At 38.8% G+C, this 18,758-nt stretch overlaps 1 protein-coding gene across 2 annotated transcripts in view; it reads left to right on the top strand.

Moving 5' to 3' along the window:
- The window catches only part of chrm4a (cholinergic receptor, muscarinic 4a), a 33,594-nt gene extending 23,771 nt beyond the window's left edge, over positions 1–9,823 (top strand). For both annotated transcript variants that reach the window (XM_008430160.2, XM_008430170.2), the window contains exons 6-7: positions 1,766–2,035; positions 9,573–9,823. In XM_008430160.2, coding sequence (XP_008428382.1) covers positions 1,766–2,035; positions 9,573–9,818 — 516 coding nt within the window. In that variant the 3' untranslated portion in view covers positions 9,819–9,823. The remainder of the gene's footprint in view (positions 1–1,765; positions 2,036–9,572) is intronic.
- Positions 9,824–18,758: the final 8,935 nt, after the last annotated feature.

Genomic DNA, 18,758 nt, shown 5'->3' with positions numbered 1-18,758 from the left:
ACTCGGTTGCTTTTTATAAATTATTTCATATACAGTGAACCATCGCTGTAACGCGGTTCACTTTTCACGGTTTCGCTGCTTCGCAGATTTTTTTGTGCAGTTTTTTATACAGTGTTCTTCGTCCTGATTGACCATATGATTGGTAAAAACAGTCTCTGCGCTTCTTCTCTACCTGAGTGCCAATAACGTTATGGTATTTAATACAGATTGGCCACTCAGGAGATGGAAACTGAAACTTTCAATGTCTGCTGGAAAAAWAACTGTGGCCAGAATCAGCACAAAACCCGACCGGAGGCTCGTTGATGAGATCCGTCGCTCTGCCGTAGATCCAGCTGTGAATCTGGTGCAGGTTGGAGGAGAAGCTTTAATGACGTGACTCCGGATCACATTAAGGCCCGATTGATGCACACGCACATCTGCTGACCTGAAAACAGGTTTTGTTCTTTGGTTTCAATGTAGAGTATTTAATTATGCTGTRTAATAATTGTAAAAACTAAAGGTAACTACTTCACGGATTTCGCCTCACGGGTTATTTTCGGAACGCAACCCCTAAGAAAAACAAGGGTTCACTGTAAATGTAGAGTTTACTTCATTTTCTCTACAGCAGAAGTTTTGTCAAAAAAAGCGTAACAGGCTTAATTTCAAAAGGTTGTAAAAACTTTTTTTAAAATAAAAATGTGTGGGAAAAAAACAGTCCATGCATCCTCATTCCAAACACATTCACTTAAATTTTCACTTTATGGTACATGTTCACATTCTTTATTGACTGTATATCAAATATATTTTAAATGTAACTGAAGATATGACATAATACAACATATAATATTCAATAAAATACTAAGACTTAAATCTTATTGTATAGACTTGGTCATTAAATCACTACATTGCCTGTAGGAATTTTTAATGTCCAATAGTGACACACTCAATGTGTCACTATTGAGTGACACAGTATCGACACAGTATCAATACAGTGTTGCTATGAGTCGAAACGCCTCATGACGCCTCATTTACCCATCATCACTAGTAGCTCAGTTACTGACTTGCTGTAGGAGATCATTACATTTCACTTCAACCCTTTGCTTAAAATGTTACACCGAGTTCCTGTGAGACCGTCATGAGTTGAGGTGGAGGTGGTGAGAGTGAACGCAGGCAGGACCCAGATTGAGAGGTGATGATGATAGGTTTAATAGTAGTAGCTCAAATCAGTCCAGTACAGGCGGCACAGCAGAGAACTTCAAACAGCTTAAACCTGTAGCAACTGACACTAAAAGACTGATGAGATCTAAGCCAACCACGACTATACAGTTCAACTGGAAAGGCTAACAGACAGACTGATGCACAGTACGCAACAACAACGACATACGACAAGGATCTGACAAAGAACAGAGACAACAGGTGGGCTTAAATACACAGGGAGTAATCAGGGGAACTAGACACCCGGGAAGCAATCAACAGGGAAGACAGGACAGGAACAGGACTAAACACAGAAAACCTCAAAAATAACTACACAGAAAACACAGAGACCTTACTGATAATTACCTGCTTTGCTGCTGGAGAGGAGCTTCTGTGCCTCATAGGAATGTTTAAGGTTAAGAAGAACTTTAACAGGAAGAAACCTGCAGTAGAGCCTGGTTCAGTGTGAGCAGCCAAATGATCACAGTCTACTTTAACTTTATGAAAAAAAAACATGAAAAAGAAAAGTTTTAACCCTATTAAAAGAGAAATCACGGTGAGATTTAATAAAACTCTTTACTTTTGATTATAGGCGGCTACAAATCCTGATCCAGTTGTCACGACGACATCCAACTCTGCTCTTACCAAGATGAACCCATCGTCAAGGTGGTCCAAGATAAAGATAGTAACGAAGCAGGCGGGGGATGAATGCATCACAGCGATCGAGATCGTACCGCCGGTGGAGGGAGCGGAGAGGCGCTCCATCCCAATCAGCCGCCCCAGAACCGTGGCAAGAAAGTTTGCCAGCATTGCGAGAAGCCAAGTGAAGAGGAAAAGACAGATGGCCGCCAGAGAAAAGAAAGTGAGTGTTTACACTGAGTAAGCATGTGGTGAAAACTGGATAGAGTTGCAACAACATATTTCCATAACACTATATGGAAATTGGTCCATTCCAAAAAACAATTTTTTTTACTGTCTGACTTTAAAACAAACCAAACTTTCACCATTTCAGGTAATCTGATTTACCAAAGTTATTCACATACACCAGTGGTGCCCAAACGTTTTCCTGTGAGGGCCACATAACTTTTCCCTTCTCTGCTGGGGGCCGGAGTCAGTTTGTAACAGAAAAAGTGAGACGATTGTAGGAGTGCCTAAATGTAAAAATGTATTGTTTTCCAGAAAGCACAATCAAATAACATTCTCTGGGTTTTTCACAGAACAAAAGTCAGGAAATAAATAATAACACTATTAATGAAATAAATAATAACCAAATAACCCTCTCTGGGTTCTTCACAGAAAAAATCCAGGAAGGATTATAGTCCGTATTTTCCTAACTATGAGCCGCACTGGACTATAAACCACAACCCCAAAGTTTTTTTTTTTTTTTAACCAATAAACATACACATATAAGTCTCAGATATCTCTGCCGCGCCAGGTTTTCCACAACGATGCAGCAGCAGCAGAGGGGGGCGGACAGCCAACATTTTAGTCATAACAGGTCAATTGAATATCACATTCATTACATAAGAAAAGAAAAGTTGCCAAGTTTAGATTTAACTGAACTGATTACAATCGTTTCCGAACGATAACTGTAACAGTAAAAGTGCTGATCCTTCGTGTTGCTTAGCATGTGCTAAAACAAAATGAGCGCTTCCTCCTTCTTCTTCTTCTTCTTCTTCAGATTTCAACAGCAGCTTGCATCCATTATTGTTGCAYTACTGCCATCTACTGGATCCTAATATCTATACCTCAAATTCTCATAATGATCCCAGTATTATTTTAAAAACTGTTAAATAGCATTTCCTGTTAAATGCTATTTAACTGATCAACATTCTCAAATTTCAATTCCCTATTAAAACCTAATTCCGTTTTAATGGGCGCGTTCTTCTTTTATTTTCAATTTTGACTTACAAAGATTCACTCTGTAATGGTCTCACTATGATGTCTTGTACCAAAACTAACCATCAGCCAAACTCCTTTCACACGAGTCAGGATTAATTAGTTCTTCCTTTATTTCCATGTAGAATGGAGCGAAACTGTCAAAACACAAACAACTCAGGATGAGCTCAGAGCAGCTTACAGAAGTGTTTTACATTCAGATACATACATTAGAAGTACAACTGATACAGCAGCTACCTCTGAATGCTATGAGCTGCAATGCTACGTAACGACCTGAGAAATCTTAGCAGCCTGCTAGTTAGCAATGACGTATCACATAATCAAATCGCCCGCAGGTATTTCCAAAACTAATTCAATAAACAAGTTATTTATTTTATCATATGTTAACATAAAGGCTCATTTTGAAGTATAAGCTGCTACTTACAGGCTTCGAAGAACTCTACCGGAATGCGGCGTTCATAACAAACACGTGTTCATCTGCTCTACCGCTACCAACCGTACTGATTACGTAACATAAAAGTCGAGCAGTTCCCTAAAAGTCCAACAGATGGCAGCAATGCGCCATGCAAAACAAAACACCCACAGTTTACAGGACACACTTCCTGCTAAAGAGCCCCCTGGTGGTTGAAGAAAATCTACATATAAACCGGAAAATACAATATATGAAAAAAAATCGGAATGCTTTCTGGTATTGTTCAGGGGGCCGGACCAAATGTGGAGGCGGGCCGGATCCGGCCCGCGGCCCGTAGTTTGGGGACCACTGACATACACCCTTTAGGCTCCATCCACTAAAGTCCTCTGGATTCAGACCTTTCCTGCTCACTCTGAAACAAACCATTACATATGTGAGCAAAATTTGTCAATATTACACTAATGTTGAACAATTACATTTTCGCAACTGTAGTGTTTCCATTAAATAAGAAATGCAATTTAAATCACATGTGAATAAGTTTGTCCATGCGTTACAAAAACATGCAGTGTCATGATAATCCAACTACTTCCTGTTGTCTTCTTTGTGGTTTTTTCTGCAGTTAGAAAATAACTACTGGGAGAACTCAGAATAATATCCAGTTATTTGTGTTATTCAATTAGAGCACCTTGCCGTTGTGCTCCACAGGGACATTATGTTTGAGCGAAGCAGTGGGCCATGTAAACACATGTGGACAAATCTTGTTATTATCCAATGTGGTTTATCCAAATGATAAGCACTCTGAAGCTTTATTTATGCAGGAGTGAAATTTCCTGCATAAATACTGTTAGTAAACTCAGCAAAACATAGAGCTGTATTCATTTAAGCTAAAGGCTAACAGCAGCCTGTTAGCTTTCATGGCCTGTTAGATTTTTCTTCATCATTTAAATCTGCTTTTTGTATTTTCTCAGGTTATCTTTGTTAATAAAATGAGCAGGATGATTCGAATCATTCTGGTTTGACAAAGAAAGATTCTGTGGCCTGTAATGCTGCAACAAGCCAGACACAATGTCAGGTGTGTGTCATTGTTATCCCATAAAAACAACAACAAAAGTTAAGGTTTGGTTATTAGGATATCATCACTTGTATCTCAGCCCTAACAAATAAACACCAGACTGGAAGAAATGTCAATAGGATGAAGTGACATTTGATCCCAAATGTTGCTAAGTTGAACTGAAGTTTTTAAGCAGCAAAAATCAACTTTCCCAGCGTCCTCAGTACCTCGCCTTTAAAAGTGCTTGGCCAAACTGGGTGTGAATGAGGCAACAGCTATGATGTTCTGCAGTATGTCCAGTTCTGGCCCTACCATCTGTGTTGATGCTATTACCAGCAAAAGTTGTCTCATATTTCAGGAGAAGGTGGGTAGTCAGCAGAGTGGCTCAGATGTCGCCTCACAACAACAAGGTTTTTACTTTCTCTCTGTGAATAAGATTTCCTCCCAGTAGATTCTGGTTAACTACTGTGATGAATAAGTATGCAGCTGATGTGTCTTTCTCTCTGTTGACCCTATGAAGGAATAGTGACCTTGGTTTATGGCTCCAGACTTTCCAGTATAAATGTCTTTAAAAGTCTTTCATCATATATAGATATTTTTATCTTAACACTTTAGCTAAAATCAGTTGGATGTTGGTTGTATTTCTACACTCTGTGGGCTATCAGTATATTATTAGAATGAACATTTTCTGTCTAATTTAACAGTGTTGTTTCGACATGCTTTCTCCATGAAGCTAGCAGACAAGAAAAACATGAAGCTTTTCTACTACTTAAAGCAACTTAAAAGTAGCAAACATCCCAGAGGATGATCAAACACTACATGTTTTGATATTTGATATTTGAGCTTTACAGACAGTCTCAATGATGATGTTGGTCTGAGATTCCCAGTCATAAAGTGCTTTCAATGTTTGGAGGTCTGAATCACACAACTCTTTTTTCTACCATTTTTTCTTACACTCAGTATCAAGGACTTATTTTTGGACAAGAGATTTCAACTCTCTTCCTGTGACGAATATTATAGATTTGAATGTTATAGTGTAAAAAGTAAACACACACTTCAAAGCATTCATGCTTCTATGATGATAGACTCAAGACTATATATTTTTTTGTTTTCAATTAGAGTACATTAATATGTTTTCAGTCTTTAGGTATTACTTGAAAGACTTTTAAATATTAATGATTACAGTTTACTTATCAATCGGTACAAATATTTTTTTCAAACAAAAGCATCAGGTGCCTCTCTGTTTCTGTGAAGCATAATGGTGAATGTTTCCTATAAAAGAAAGCCTCCTAAGTGGTAAGATTATGGCTTCTTTAAGTTTACAGTAATGTTATTAGTTCCTCTTGGTTTTCACTTTCTTTCCAAATTAGTGCACCATGCAAGGAATGCATTGTGGTGATGTGACTGACCAGAAAAGGATTTGCTGTTAGTACCTTGCACATGGCACAGTGTTGAGTTAGGGATGTGCATGAATGATCAGTACCATACCTGGAACTTTGTTAGCAGTATTTGAATCACGGCTGCAGACGAAGGAAGGGAATGGATGAGCTCACGACTACACAGAGCAATCTCTTCATGATTTTATCAACAAAAGAACATCTGTGGCCGCATCGTTGTTGTTATCACACAGCTGATCCACCATGCTCTGATTGCACTGCTGACTCTTTTTTAGAAGGTCTAGCATGAATACATGCATTACTGGATAGCTACACTTCAGTGACGTGCGGTGAGGTTCAATGCTGGTGAGGCACTGACTTACGATTATAGACACCATGAATGTTATTGGACGTACGGAAATTTTGCGCATCCACACAACGCTGGGGGGCAAAAAGACTAATCATTTACATGTCAACCATGGCCGCGTTAACTCAGTGAAACTTACAAATGCAGGTATTAATTTCGTGATCTGATCCACAGCAAAGGGAGCGAGAAAACACTTTCTCGCTCTGTATCTGCCAAGCTACAAGCAGACTCGTTGCCATAGCAACTGACAACAATGCCACTTAATGTTTTAGGATTTAACACCAAAAAAACTAGATTAGCTACTGAATTACTTAGACATACAAACTGTAGCCCACCAAACGCACATTTCATTAAAAAACTAAACAAAAACATATTATTGCTGTCTTACCTTTAGTTATCAATTAAATCCATGCGCCGCTAATTCTGCGCAAAAATATCCATTCATCCAAAGCCAACTTTATCCTCGGCATGTCTTTTCTACTCCGGTTAAATATCGTCAAACTGTCTCGAAGTAAACTGTCTTTACTTCGAGTAACACCGGCTGAAACTGTCTTTCAGCCGGTGTTGGTCTTCCTTTAGTTATTATCTCCTCCTTCAATTAAAAATCCACTTTAAAAAACTGTTTAAGTGTAGAAATGTAGTCTTTCATGTTGACGTCGGAAGAGAGAAGAAACCAAATATATCGCTGTACTCATTTTACTGTATGGCTAGCTCCATGGCTAGCTCACTGTGTCTTACTCTGCAGTTGTGCAGGCACAATGTCTGGGAACATGAGCGCCCCCAGCGGTGAGGCAATAGAACTGCCAGCCTCACCTCGAGTCTGTTCTCTGCAGTTTCTTATCGCTCCTCCTCCACACACAAAACACGATACACACACAGTTAGTGACAAAAAACACTCTACATTATATACATAAGCGAAATTATGGAAAATCAGTCCATATATTAAATGTTTCTTAGCCATTTTATTGCCGGCGTACAGACAGGACGAACATGCTGTCATATAATGGCAGCCAGTGCAGTTAGCGAGAGGTTGCGTAATCCCAGGGGAGGCTCAGCTCGCTGCTGCCTCACCGGCTTCGCTTCTGAGGATTTGAATGGGAAAATGCAAAAACCCATCGATTTTGAAGAAAAAATAATCAGAATTGGTTAAACTAAGTAAAAAATAGATACTTTATAGTACATGAAAATAGCAATATAAATKACTTTTATTATTATATATTATTTTTTCATGATGACAGGTGAGGCTCTGCCCCCTTTGTCTCCTCAATTCAGATTAGTGGCTTCTGATGTTGTCTCTGGTTCAGGATTTAACTGAAGGAACGTGATGGTTACCGTCCATGTCCTGGATATGTCTGAGTGCAGTGGCTCTTGAAGACTCAATCATAGTCCAAGCCTTTGGTACTTCCGTTCCAGTGAAGGTGCTTTGCTTCAATACCTTATAGGTTGTAGTTATCCCTGTTCTTCCAGACTTTTTCCCTTCCATTTTACTTTCCACCAATATGGTTGCTTTCAAGGATTTTTTTTTATTGCTCTCATATTATTTTCTAATAAACTATATTTTTGGTTTTCCTTGCTTTCAAGCTACAACCATCCAAATAAACAGAAATAAACTCTTGAAACATCATGAAGGGAATAAACAGTTTATTTCTGGATGGTTGTGGTCTGTCTTCTTACCCAAGACAGACCACAATGTAGGTCATGTCCACCAAGCTACACAGAGTCTCATGTCACTTGTTCAGGTATTGGACAGGTTGGCATGACAACAAGCCTATGTCTATTATTGCTTCACTTATGAAGTTCCCAGTGCCTCTACTAGATGTAAAAGCTTCTTTTAAAGTAAATCCTGCATAAATCTACCAAGTTATGTTTAAACCAGAGCATTTCTTCTGGCTGCTTCACTTTGTTTTTTTAACTCTTTGCTGGTGTTTTCGGCCACGCTCTTTCAAAAATCACTTTCTTTCTATCAGACAGTTATTTTATGCATTTAGATACAACTAAAGTTGTGGAACAAATGATGCCTCTGTGCAACAGGCTCTAACAGCAATTAAAGCTAAAATTCAAAACAGGTTACGTATAGTTATGTAAAGACAGAATACTGGTTGATCCCTTGAAAGAAATTTATTTTTGGCACTTGAATAATTCATATCTCTCTGTTGAAAGTAAATGCCTTTGAAATGCTTGGTTTGAATGCAAGGGAGTGATGGCATTCACTCCTTTTATTCACATAAAACTGAATATTTTCCTCCTAGCTATTAAAGCTGCAGTTTACACATACAGTTGAAGCCAGAGATTTACATTCACTGTGTAAAAAGACTTTTTCTCTCCCTCTTTCTTATATTAAACCTTCCACTTCCAAGGTACCTGAATAATAAAAGAGTGATTTTTTTTTACATTTTTTTTTTATCTTTAAATTCTGAGATTTACCTGCTTTTAAACTGTATGATTTTGGTCAAATGTTTGGGTTTCCTTCAGCAATAGTTTGTTGGAATGTTGGTCGATCCCTGACAGACACCTTTTTTAGCTCCGCCCCCCGATGTTCTCTGAGGCTCAGGTCACGACCTTGTGATGGACACTCCAAAACATTGACTTTGTTGCCTTCAGACCACAGGATAGATCTACAAAACTCAACATTCTTGTCCATGAGTGCATTTCCAAACTGTACTCCGCGTCTTTTGGAGATGGCCTCTTCCTCCCTGAGTGACCTTTCAGCCCATGTTAGTACAGCAGCTTGTTCATGAGGTTTATAGCTGTTGTTTTGGCATTGACTCACACGTTTCAGACCAAAACCTTTTCACGTCTGGGACAGAGAACTTTATGATCTGTATGATAACTGGACATTCTTGTACAAAATTGTTTGAACAAGTGAACTTTGTTGAAAATTGGAGCCAAGAAACTTTTGCCTCAGTTTTCGTCAGCCTTCCTGATACTCTACTTCAGGAAGGCTGAAGTAGAGTATCTGCCTTATGTTGACACACAAGGCAGTGGTGTGTTTGTTGTGTTGCATTGAAACATATCCACAGGTGATCCAACTTGTAACTCAAATGTTTTGTCTCACCTCTTCATCATTTTCATCATTAGCTAACAAATCCATTGCATTATCTGGATTTTCAAAAGGCACTGTAATAAAATTTTAACTACATGACGTATGTTTAGATAAAAGCAAATAGACAAAATGTTCCCTCTGTGTCTTTTTAAAGAAAATAGCAGGTATCTTTCATTTGGAACTGCTTGTATCTTTACTCTGTTTTGCTAAGTCCAATCTTCTGCTCTCTCTTTTTTTCTTATTCTCTGCAGGTAACCAAGACCATCTTTGCCATTCTCCTGGCTTTCATCATTACATGGACACCGTATAATGTCATGGTGCTGATATCCACCTTCTGTCAGTCCTGTGTCCCTGACACCGTGTGGGCGATTGGCTACTGGCTGTGTTATGTCAACTCCACCATCAACCCAGCTTGTTACGCACTGTGCAATGCCACATTCAAAAAGACTTTCAAAAACCTGCTGCTGTGCCAGTATAAAAATATAGGTACGAGATGAGATGAAAGAAGAAGATAAAGGGTGGGATGGGAGGGGAGGGTTACGGGAGGGGGAGATGTAAGCCACGTCAAAGGAGGAACAGAGGAAACACTATAAAGGTGAGTGACAAGAAGACTGGATAAATAAAAGCATAAATGTGTGAAATTTAACGAGTTCTGGCATATGGCGGGGGATATGCATCTATTTATTCTGCAAGTTAAAGCAAACAGGCGAGAGAGCTCTCCAGCTTCCCTTTACATGGATCCGCAGAGTGGAAAAGCTGCTACAGCAGTAAGACAAAGTGAATGTGGGCTGGGAAAGAAGGAACAAGTGTAAAGTGTGGAGACCATGAATGGAAATGAAAGCTTGTAGAGGTAAAACTAAAACAGCGGCGGCAGTGACGCTGCTCAGATTTGAGTGTTTTCATGTAACAGTTTTCTGTCATTTTCCCCATGATGAATTATTCTCCAGCAAAAATCCCCGCAAAGTCATGCGTTCAAGTTCTGATGTAATGTGAACTATATTATATCAAAGTACCGAGGGCAGTTGTGTGGATAATTGGTCACTGGCTGAGTTGTGACAGTTCAACTATCGACCCAGACGGGTAAAAGTTGGTGCAGAATCATTAAAAGTTCTTCTTGATCCTGCAGTTGATCTGAAATCAGCTATTTGTACAGAAAGGAAACAAGAGATTGTTTAAAATAAGGGAAAACAGGTAGCTGTGCTTCTATTGACCATATAATTGTGCAATGTGACATTTCAAAAATCCATCCATCCATTTTCTTTCACCCTTGTCCCTCAGTGGGGTCAGGAGGGTTGCTGGTGCCTCTCCAGCTAACGTTCCGGGCGAGAGGCGGGGTCACCCTGGACAGGTCACCAGTCTGTCGCAGGGCAACACAGAGACACACADGACAMACAACCATGCACACACACACTCACACCTAGGGGCAATTTAGACAGACCAATCAACCTGACAGTCATGTTTTTGGACATTTCAAAAATATATTTGCTTAATAGAAACATGCTAGGGGCTGCACAGTGGCACAGTTGGTAGAGCTGTTGCCTTGTAGCAAGAAGGTTCTGGGTTCGATTCCCGGCACCGGTCTTTCTGCATGGAGTCTCCATGTTCTCCTTGTGCATGGTGGGTTTTCTCCGGGTACTCCGGTTTCCTCCCACAGTCCAAAAACATGACTGTCAGGTAAATTGGCCTCTCTAAATTGCCCCTAGGTGTGAGTGTGTGTGTGCATGGTTGTGTGTCTTGTGTGTCTCTGTGTTGCCCTGCGACAGACTGGCGACCTGTCCAGGGTGACCCCGCCTCTCGCCCGGTACGTTAGCTGGAGAGGCACCAGCAACCCTCCTGACCCCACTAAGGGACAAGGGTGTAAGAAAATGGATGGATGGATGAAACATGCTAATTTAAAAAACAAAAAAACACATTTGGTTTTTGATTAAAAAAACGTTTTAGCACTAGGATGAGGTGGTTTTTCGGCAGTATTGAAATTGGTTTATCTTGCAAAACTGCAATGGAATCACTTTTTTTCGCGTCACATGAGCAACAACTGTATGTTGCTACTGGAGCAAACCATGAAGAATACGAAGACAGGAAGTAGTTGGAGGATCATGATGCATCATGTCTTAATGAACAAACTTAACATGTGATTTTAATTGTGTTTCTTATTTTATGGAAACACTGCAATTGTGAAATTTTCTTTACTTTGACATTAGTGGAATATTTAAATTTATATATTTGTAATGGAAACTCAGCTAAAGGCTTCACACTCCAGATGTAAGTTTCAGATTTAACAACTATTGAGACATAACTGAAATATCCTAGCAAGTTTCAATAGAGTCTGGTCGGGTCCTGCTCAGCGATTAACACTAGAAATGGTTTTAGTGAGGGTTTAGAAGCTGAAGCTAAGGTTCTCTATAAGGTTTCTTACTCCTCTCATGAGTAACTCAATCAAAGATTTTCCTTTAAGTAACCCAGACACGTTTTAGCCGTAACATAAAGGAATTTCTCTGGTCTGTTCACGACAAAGTCAGCGTAAGCTCCGTGTTCCGAATGTGACCCGCTGGACAGATGAGAATGTTAAGAGGAGAAAAGAAAAAGTGTTTCAGGAAGTCCCAGAGTACGCTGGAAATGAGGCCATCAGTGACTGAACCTGGGGCAGAAAAGAAAGGCAGCTCTGCATATCACTGCCTTAGAATCATATCCTACCTGATCATGGTGATAAGTTTGTCCCTTGGAAAGAGAGAGGACATTCTGGTGTTTAATATTTCTTTAATTATAAATATATTAATTTAAATCCACCTGACTAGCACCAATATGTTAATGATTCCTAAATATCACTCCTGCTAATATTAGTGTTTAGCTGTATTGGCCTCTTTGAGTAAATCCATTTTTAATATTTAGTTTTGAGATCTATTGTAAATATCTCAATAAAAACATTTTTTTAATCCTCCAGTTAAAATAATTGTATTTCTTCTGTCATCAGAAGAACTACAGTGTTTAGAGCATCTTTTTTAAATTCTACCGTATAAGATTAAGAAGGATTATATTTAGAATTCAAACGGCCACAACACATATTAAGTCTTTATATTTGAAGATCTAAAAGAATAAACAGAATAACTTATGGGTTTTCATCAACTGCAGCATCTTGAGAGAAGATTGAGATTTGTTTCAGCAGAACCATCTACTGAATCAAGCATTAATTTTTTATTGCTTACTTTTTCCTTTAATTAAACTTCAGTGTTAATCCAGTCACTAGATTTTAATGAATTTATTCGCAAACATATCTTTGATGCAAATAAAAGTTAACCCTTCCTTGCTGTGTGCAAACACATACAGCAAGGGAGCAACAAATTAAACTTTAACATTAGCTTTAGCATGTTGCAAAAAAGTCAATCAAGTTTTTATCATTTATCACAAAGTCCAGAAAGTCTCTGTTGTTTCTGTAGAGCAGCTCAAACTTGGCCTGTAAATCCAAAAACACACCAATCAATCACCTTACCTTTAGCTTCTTTACTTTTTGAGTCATTGTTCTATCTCCTACAAATCCTTCTCTGATGGGTCCCAACTTGTGCAGACATCATTTCTGTAATTATTCCCAGTAGCTAAATGCTACATAAGAGATAAATAATATGTTTGTATCTTATTTATTGGGCTTTGTGTTGGATGGGCAAACTATTCAGGGTGTAACCTCGCCTCTCTCCAGCTAACCGGGCACAGACAGTAATAGATGGACAGATGTTTTTATTTATTCCTTATACACTCCCCTTCTATTGCCGCCCTGAGAATCTGCCAAGATTGAAGAAAAGACGCAGAGAAGGCATTGATGTTGTGACAGTGAGCTAACAACGTATTGCTGGTGCTGCTTACCATGGCTGCTGATGATGGATAGGACTGCCTCTGGTTTAAAAATCTTTTTCAAAATCTGAATTACAGGTTCAGATAATTTCATACTGCTCACAGATTTGTTAAAACTCATTTTCTGACTTGCTAAGCCTTCATTCTGTCGTTTTTTTTAATTATTGATAAAACTTTACTTTAACTAGACGGATCATACACCACCTGCTACATTAGGCAATTTGAGGTTTGGAATACGTTTATTTCATTAGGTCAAACTCAAAACAACGTAACTGTGTTCAGCATTGTGGATCTCCTCTTGTGGTGTGAAAAATCATTTTCGTCTTACACATTGCATTAGTTTTTGCTTTTCCTATCAGTTCTTTAAAACCCCTTTACTACCACCTTCGAAACATTTACGTTAGTCATTGGGTCCATAAGGACTTCAATGTCCTCATGACAGTTAAAGGGTTAAACTAATGTAAATATTAGAGTAAAAGGAAATTTGGCTTACTCTGCTTTGTTGGTATTTGTGTTCAACCAAAGTGGAATGTTAGCAAACAAACTTGTCTGAGGTCATGCCACAGCATCTCAGATGGACTTAAATCTGGTCTTTGACTAGGCCAATTGAAATCTGTCAGTAGTTTTTCTTTCAGTTTTTGTCTGTTTTAAAGGTAAAAGTTGTTTGTAAAGTCTTTTACTTTCAATTTTTTAAAAATCAGCTCTCAAAAACTGCTTTTGCATTTCAAAAACATCAAAACCCATTTGATGGGCTGAGACCTTCAAATGTCAACAGCAACAAAAAAAATCTCAACAAAACAGATTCAATTTTTAATCTTTTTAGAGGCTATAGATGGAGTTCTGCTTGAATTCTTCTCCTCTCTACCTTCTCAGACTGGATCATTATTGTGAGATTGAGCTCGATAGAAGTTCTCTCCACTATAAAGCTTAAAAGCTCAATTGATGAGTTTGACAGTGATTCTGTTCAGGCTTAGCATAATAGCAGATGGCTGCAGATTGCCGTCTGTCTTCGAAACAAAGAAGAATTCTTTTCCCAGGAGAGAAGAGGAAGGAACGGTTCCAGCTGCTACAGATTCATTGATGTATCTCTCTGTTGCCACCCTCACAGGGCGAGCAAGCGAGCTTATATAACTCGCCAGTGGGGAAGGCAGCAACTTTAAGTAGCAAGGGCGAAGTGGCTGAAGTCACTCTGTTGATTAAAAACAGATCAGGATAAGCAACAAATTTGAGAGGAAGTCAGAGGGGGAGTGATGACTAAAGAGGGAGCAAGATTTGCAGGCAGGTGGATTAGAGAAAGTCTCTGCTTCTTAAAATCCTACCAGCTAACAAACCATGACGATTATAGAGCTTCAATACAATATTTTTCAGAATAAGAGGAGAACTGAGGTGAAAGGTGGAAGAAACACTGAAGGAGTGTGGAAATGGGTTGTTTCTGTTTTGGGTCGAATCCTGAATCCTGTTTCCTCATTTTCTCATCATTCTCAGACCTTAGCCTGATTCTGAAAAGAAATGTCTTTCAACTGCTAATCATATAAAAACACTTAAATATTCAAATTTTAATGAGAAAATTATCACTTTGATGTACTTTAAGTGATGTCACTTAATGTTACATTTTTGGCATATTATATCTGGAACTGACATTTGATCTATTGTCAATTTTGGGAAAAAWTTTTTTTTTCTTAATTTAAACATTTACCATGGCAACAACAACAACTGGTGGAATTTGTAGTTCTTACAGAATGTGTATTTTGTAATACATTCTTAAAAAAGGTGATTTTTTTTAAACCTCGGTAAGAAAATGTAGGGCTCTAATAATTAGATGTAACAAAACATCATTATAACCATAATATGTAATAACTAGCACAAAATGTAAGGAAGTCACAAATTGCACTTTGAATCGTTTTGCCCTGAACAACATAAGTTAGTACCAACGGCTCTTTCTATAATGTTGAAAAGATAACTACATGAGCAAAAGTTTGGCATTTATTGACAAAACTTTAAATAACATGATTGTTATTAGAAGAATAATGACTAGAATGAAGATAAACAGTTTATGATTGTTTATTACATAATGTGCCACATTATTATACTATCATTTTTAAATAAGAGCTACCGCTGCATTTTGGAATAATCGCCACAAAATGTAACATTATTACATTATGAAGGAAAAGGTATTGCAAAATATGTTAAAAGATTTTATTACATATTCTGTCGATTATTACATAATGCTGCGCTACACAGTGTTTACCAAGGCTGTTTGTTTAACAAATAGTTAAATTGCCAATATGTCATTTTTCTTCAAACTTCAATCTTCCAATCCAAAAGCTGATACCAAGCAATTATTGATAGCAGAATAAAGTGTTGGAGGATTGTACAAGTCTTTTATTGACCAAATCTTCTGCTGCTCACATGATCATCACAAATCAGGGTTTAAAAATGGTAAAAGTTATAATCAATCACAAATGTCCTCCAGTGTTAGACACTCCAGTGGAACATTTAACCACAACCTTAATGAAGGGATTGGGATAGTCCTAGGAAATGGGATTTAGGAAAATTGTCCAACATCATTTTAGTTGATTCTTTATAACTTTGATTTGTATTATATCTGTTGCTTTGGTAAAAAAAAAAAAAAAACAGGAACCACATATCTGTTAAACGTGGCTTTTCTTCTCAGTCATTCATTCATGTTTTTGAGATGAGCTAAGTAGTCAAAAGAAGATCCCAATTGTTAAACAAAGCTGAGCTGCTGATGTGAGAATGTTGGCACATCTGACTGAGGGAAGCTCAATGAAATCCAATAGAAGAACTGGTTCTGAGGGAGAGTGAATGAGCCAAGGAGCCGCTTTCTCAGATCACTTTAGTTACCTTAATTAATTCAGATTGATACATCCTAGCAAGAAGGCAAATTAGCTCATTGCTTTTCCCAGGAGCCAATCGTCACCAGAAACGGGTTTGTGATTAGCTCCGGTTCTGGTCGCCATGACTGAATCTGGCATGACAGGATGCCACTCAGGACGCCTTCATCAGAGACAGAACCGAGGAGCTGGCCTCAACAGATTTATTCTGTAATTTAAATAGTGATGAAGTGAAAGCAAGAGACTGATTTCCCTAATATGGCTGAATCACAAGGAGCTGAGTCGACTGCTTTCTCTTTAATCCTTTATAAACCCAGCAGTGCAGCAGAGCAAACAGACAAATGTGAGGAGAATCCAACAGCACACAGAAACTTGTTTTCTAACACAATCCCTGGATTTGTCTTCTAGTTCGCTCAGGCCTCAGCCCTGCTGGAGATTTCATGTGGCAGAATCAGCTGAGACGCAGCAAAGATATGGCTGGAGTAAATTTACCACAGAAGAAGACAAGCAACAGCCGTTTTTTTTTTGTTTTTTTTTAAAGACAATAGCTTTTTCACATCGCTGTAAAGTATTTACCCCTTTAATGTTTCAGATGAACAAACATATTTTAACATTGGATCAAGATGTCACGTCATGTATTAAAGGGAAAACTTCATTTCTTATTTAAGCGATATTTCAGTCCGGTTTGTTTCTGGTGAGAGTTGGACTCTGCCAAGGTTGCCCTTAGTAACCGGTCCTCTTCATAGAGTTTCTGGTGCAGCTAATGTGTTGAGGGGTTCGCTTTGGTAGTATCAGGACTGTGTCTGTGCTGTTTGCAGATGATGTGGTTCTGTTGGCTTAATCAGATTGTGACCTCCACATGGTTAAGAAAGCTCCTGAACGCCTCGCCTCGCTGGCGAGCGATTCCAGTCACTCTGAAGGAGATTGTTTCGAGGATGGGCTGGGAACGCCAAGGGATTTCCCCAGATGAGCTGCTCCAGGTTGGAGGGAAGTCTTATGTCTGCTTCACACAGCAAGATTTAAAACCTCAGAGATCACACACTATGATTAAAAAATCATAGTTGTAACAAATTTTGTTGCAGTCTGTGTTGTCCAGCCACATGGGAGGAGCAACACACCAAAACACAAAGTGATTTCACTCACCAGCATTCAGATGGGAAATCTGACCAAACCTGAATTCAGAGTACCGTATTTTCCACACTATAAGGCGCACCTTCAATGAATGGCCTATTTTAAAACTTTTTTCATATATAAGACGCACCGCATTATAAGGCGCATAGAATAGACGCTTCAGTTTGGGTTGCCAATTTGTTCCGTACTCTGTTATTACACATCCATATCTGTAAAGACATGGTCCCCGAGTACTTTATATACTAGTCTACCCCAGTCATTCTTCTTCTACAGGGGAAAATGAAGTCGGCGGCTGCTTACCGTAGTTGCTAGACCTGTTGTGGCTCAATAATGGTCCATACATAAGGCGCACCGGGTTATAAGGCGCACTGTCGGCTTTTGAGGAAATTGAAGGTTTTTAGGTGCCTCATAGTGTGGAAAATACGGTAAACAAACTTTAAGGTAAGAAAAAGTTGGCATGAAATCTTGCTGGGTGAACGAGGCGTTACAGTGCTGCTCTGGACCCGATCCTGGGTTAAGTGGAAAGTGATGGCTTAATGGTTGACTTAGATTAAGGTTTTCCTTTAATAAATGGAATCATAATTAAAAAAAAAAAAATTTTAATCTTTGTCTATTATTAAATTTGTTTCACGATCTAAAACATTTTCAGTTGACAGAAAAGCAAATTCAGATTAAATCTGTAAGAGAAAATACATATTGTTATAGCATCTTTGCTTTTTGTGATGTTTTTCCTATTAATATCTCTATGGTGTGCTACCAAGAAGGAACACACAGCTGAGATCAGATCTGTTCTAATTATTCAATGACCCTGTGCAAGCCGCTTTCCAGTCTGACTGCATAACTATAGCAGACACACCAACACATTCAGGTCCATTTCACCGAGACGGTGCTGCACTAAGCAGAGCAGCAAACCACCAGTTCAGCTTCATTTTTGCTAATCTGCTGCTGATGCTTATAGCTGCTTTTCTTTTTGACTCCACTGCTGAGCCCAGACCAGTGGTGGGAAGTGACAACTGTACTTAAGTACAATTTTCGTGTATCTGTACTTTACTTAAGTAGATTTAATAATAGGTACTTTCTACTTTTACTCCACTACATTTTACAGTAAGTATCTGTACTTTTTACTTCACTACATTTCTACAAAACTGTCGCGTTACTCGTTACACCCAAGTCGTGTTGTGCTTTTTTTCTGTTAAAATGTGAAGTTCAGGGACTTAAGGTGGCGCCATAAAATCCAAGCATCTGTTGTCACCCATCGCCTCCCCCTTTACTGGCACGCGGAGCTCCAGACATGCGCAGTGGTTTCCTCTGAGCGGGAGAAGATGTCTGTCTAATCGTCAGTAATATAATAGCGCTGCATAAATCATAGATATGGCGACATGTAAAATCAGCAGCGCTTCGCTTTCACAGACGGTGGGGACTTTGTCCAACTTTTAGCGTCACTTGGAAGGAAAGCTTAAAGAAAGGTAAGATCTGTGGACGTGACGCTAGGAAAGCTAGCTGTACAGAAACACATGTTGAATCTGCAATGAAAAAAAGTTGTCACTCAGGCGCTGAATTATTGTGTGGAGGTGTTGACTGAGGTGTCGCATATATGGGACAACGCTG

Source organism: Poecilia reticulata, linkage group LG2, assembly GCF_000633615.1.
Source record: "Poecilia reticulata strain Guanapo linkage group LG2, Guppy_female_1.0+MT, whole genome shotgun sequence".
Classification (NCBI taxonomy): domain Eukaryota; kingdom Metazoa; phylum Chordata; class Actinopteri; order Cyprinodontiformes; family Poeciliidae; genus Poecilia; species Poecilia reticulata.
The sequence above is the reverse complement of the archived record's forward strand: the minus strand, read 5'-3'. Positions and strand labels throughout refer to the sequence as shown.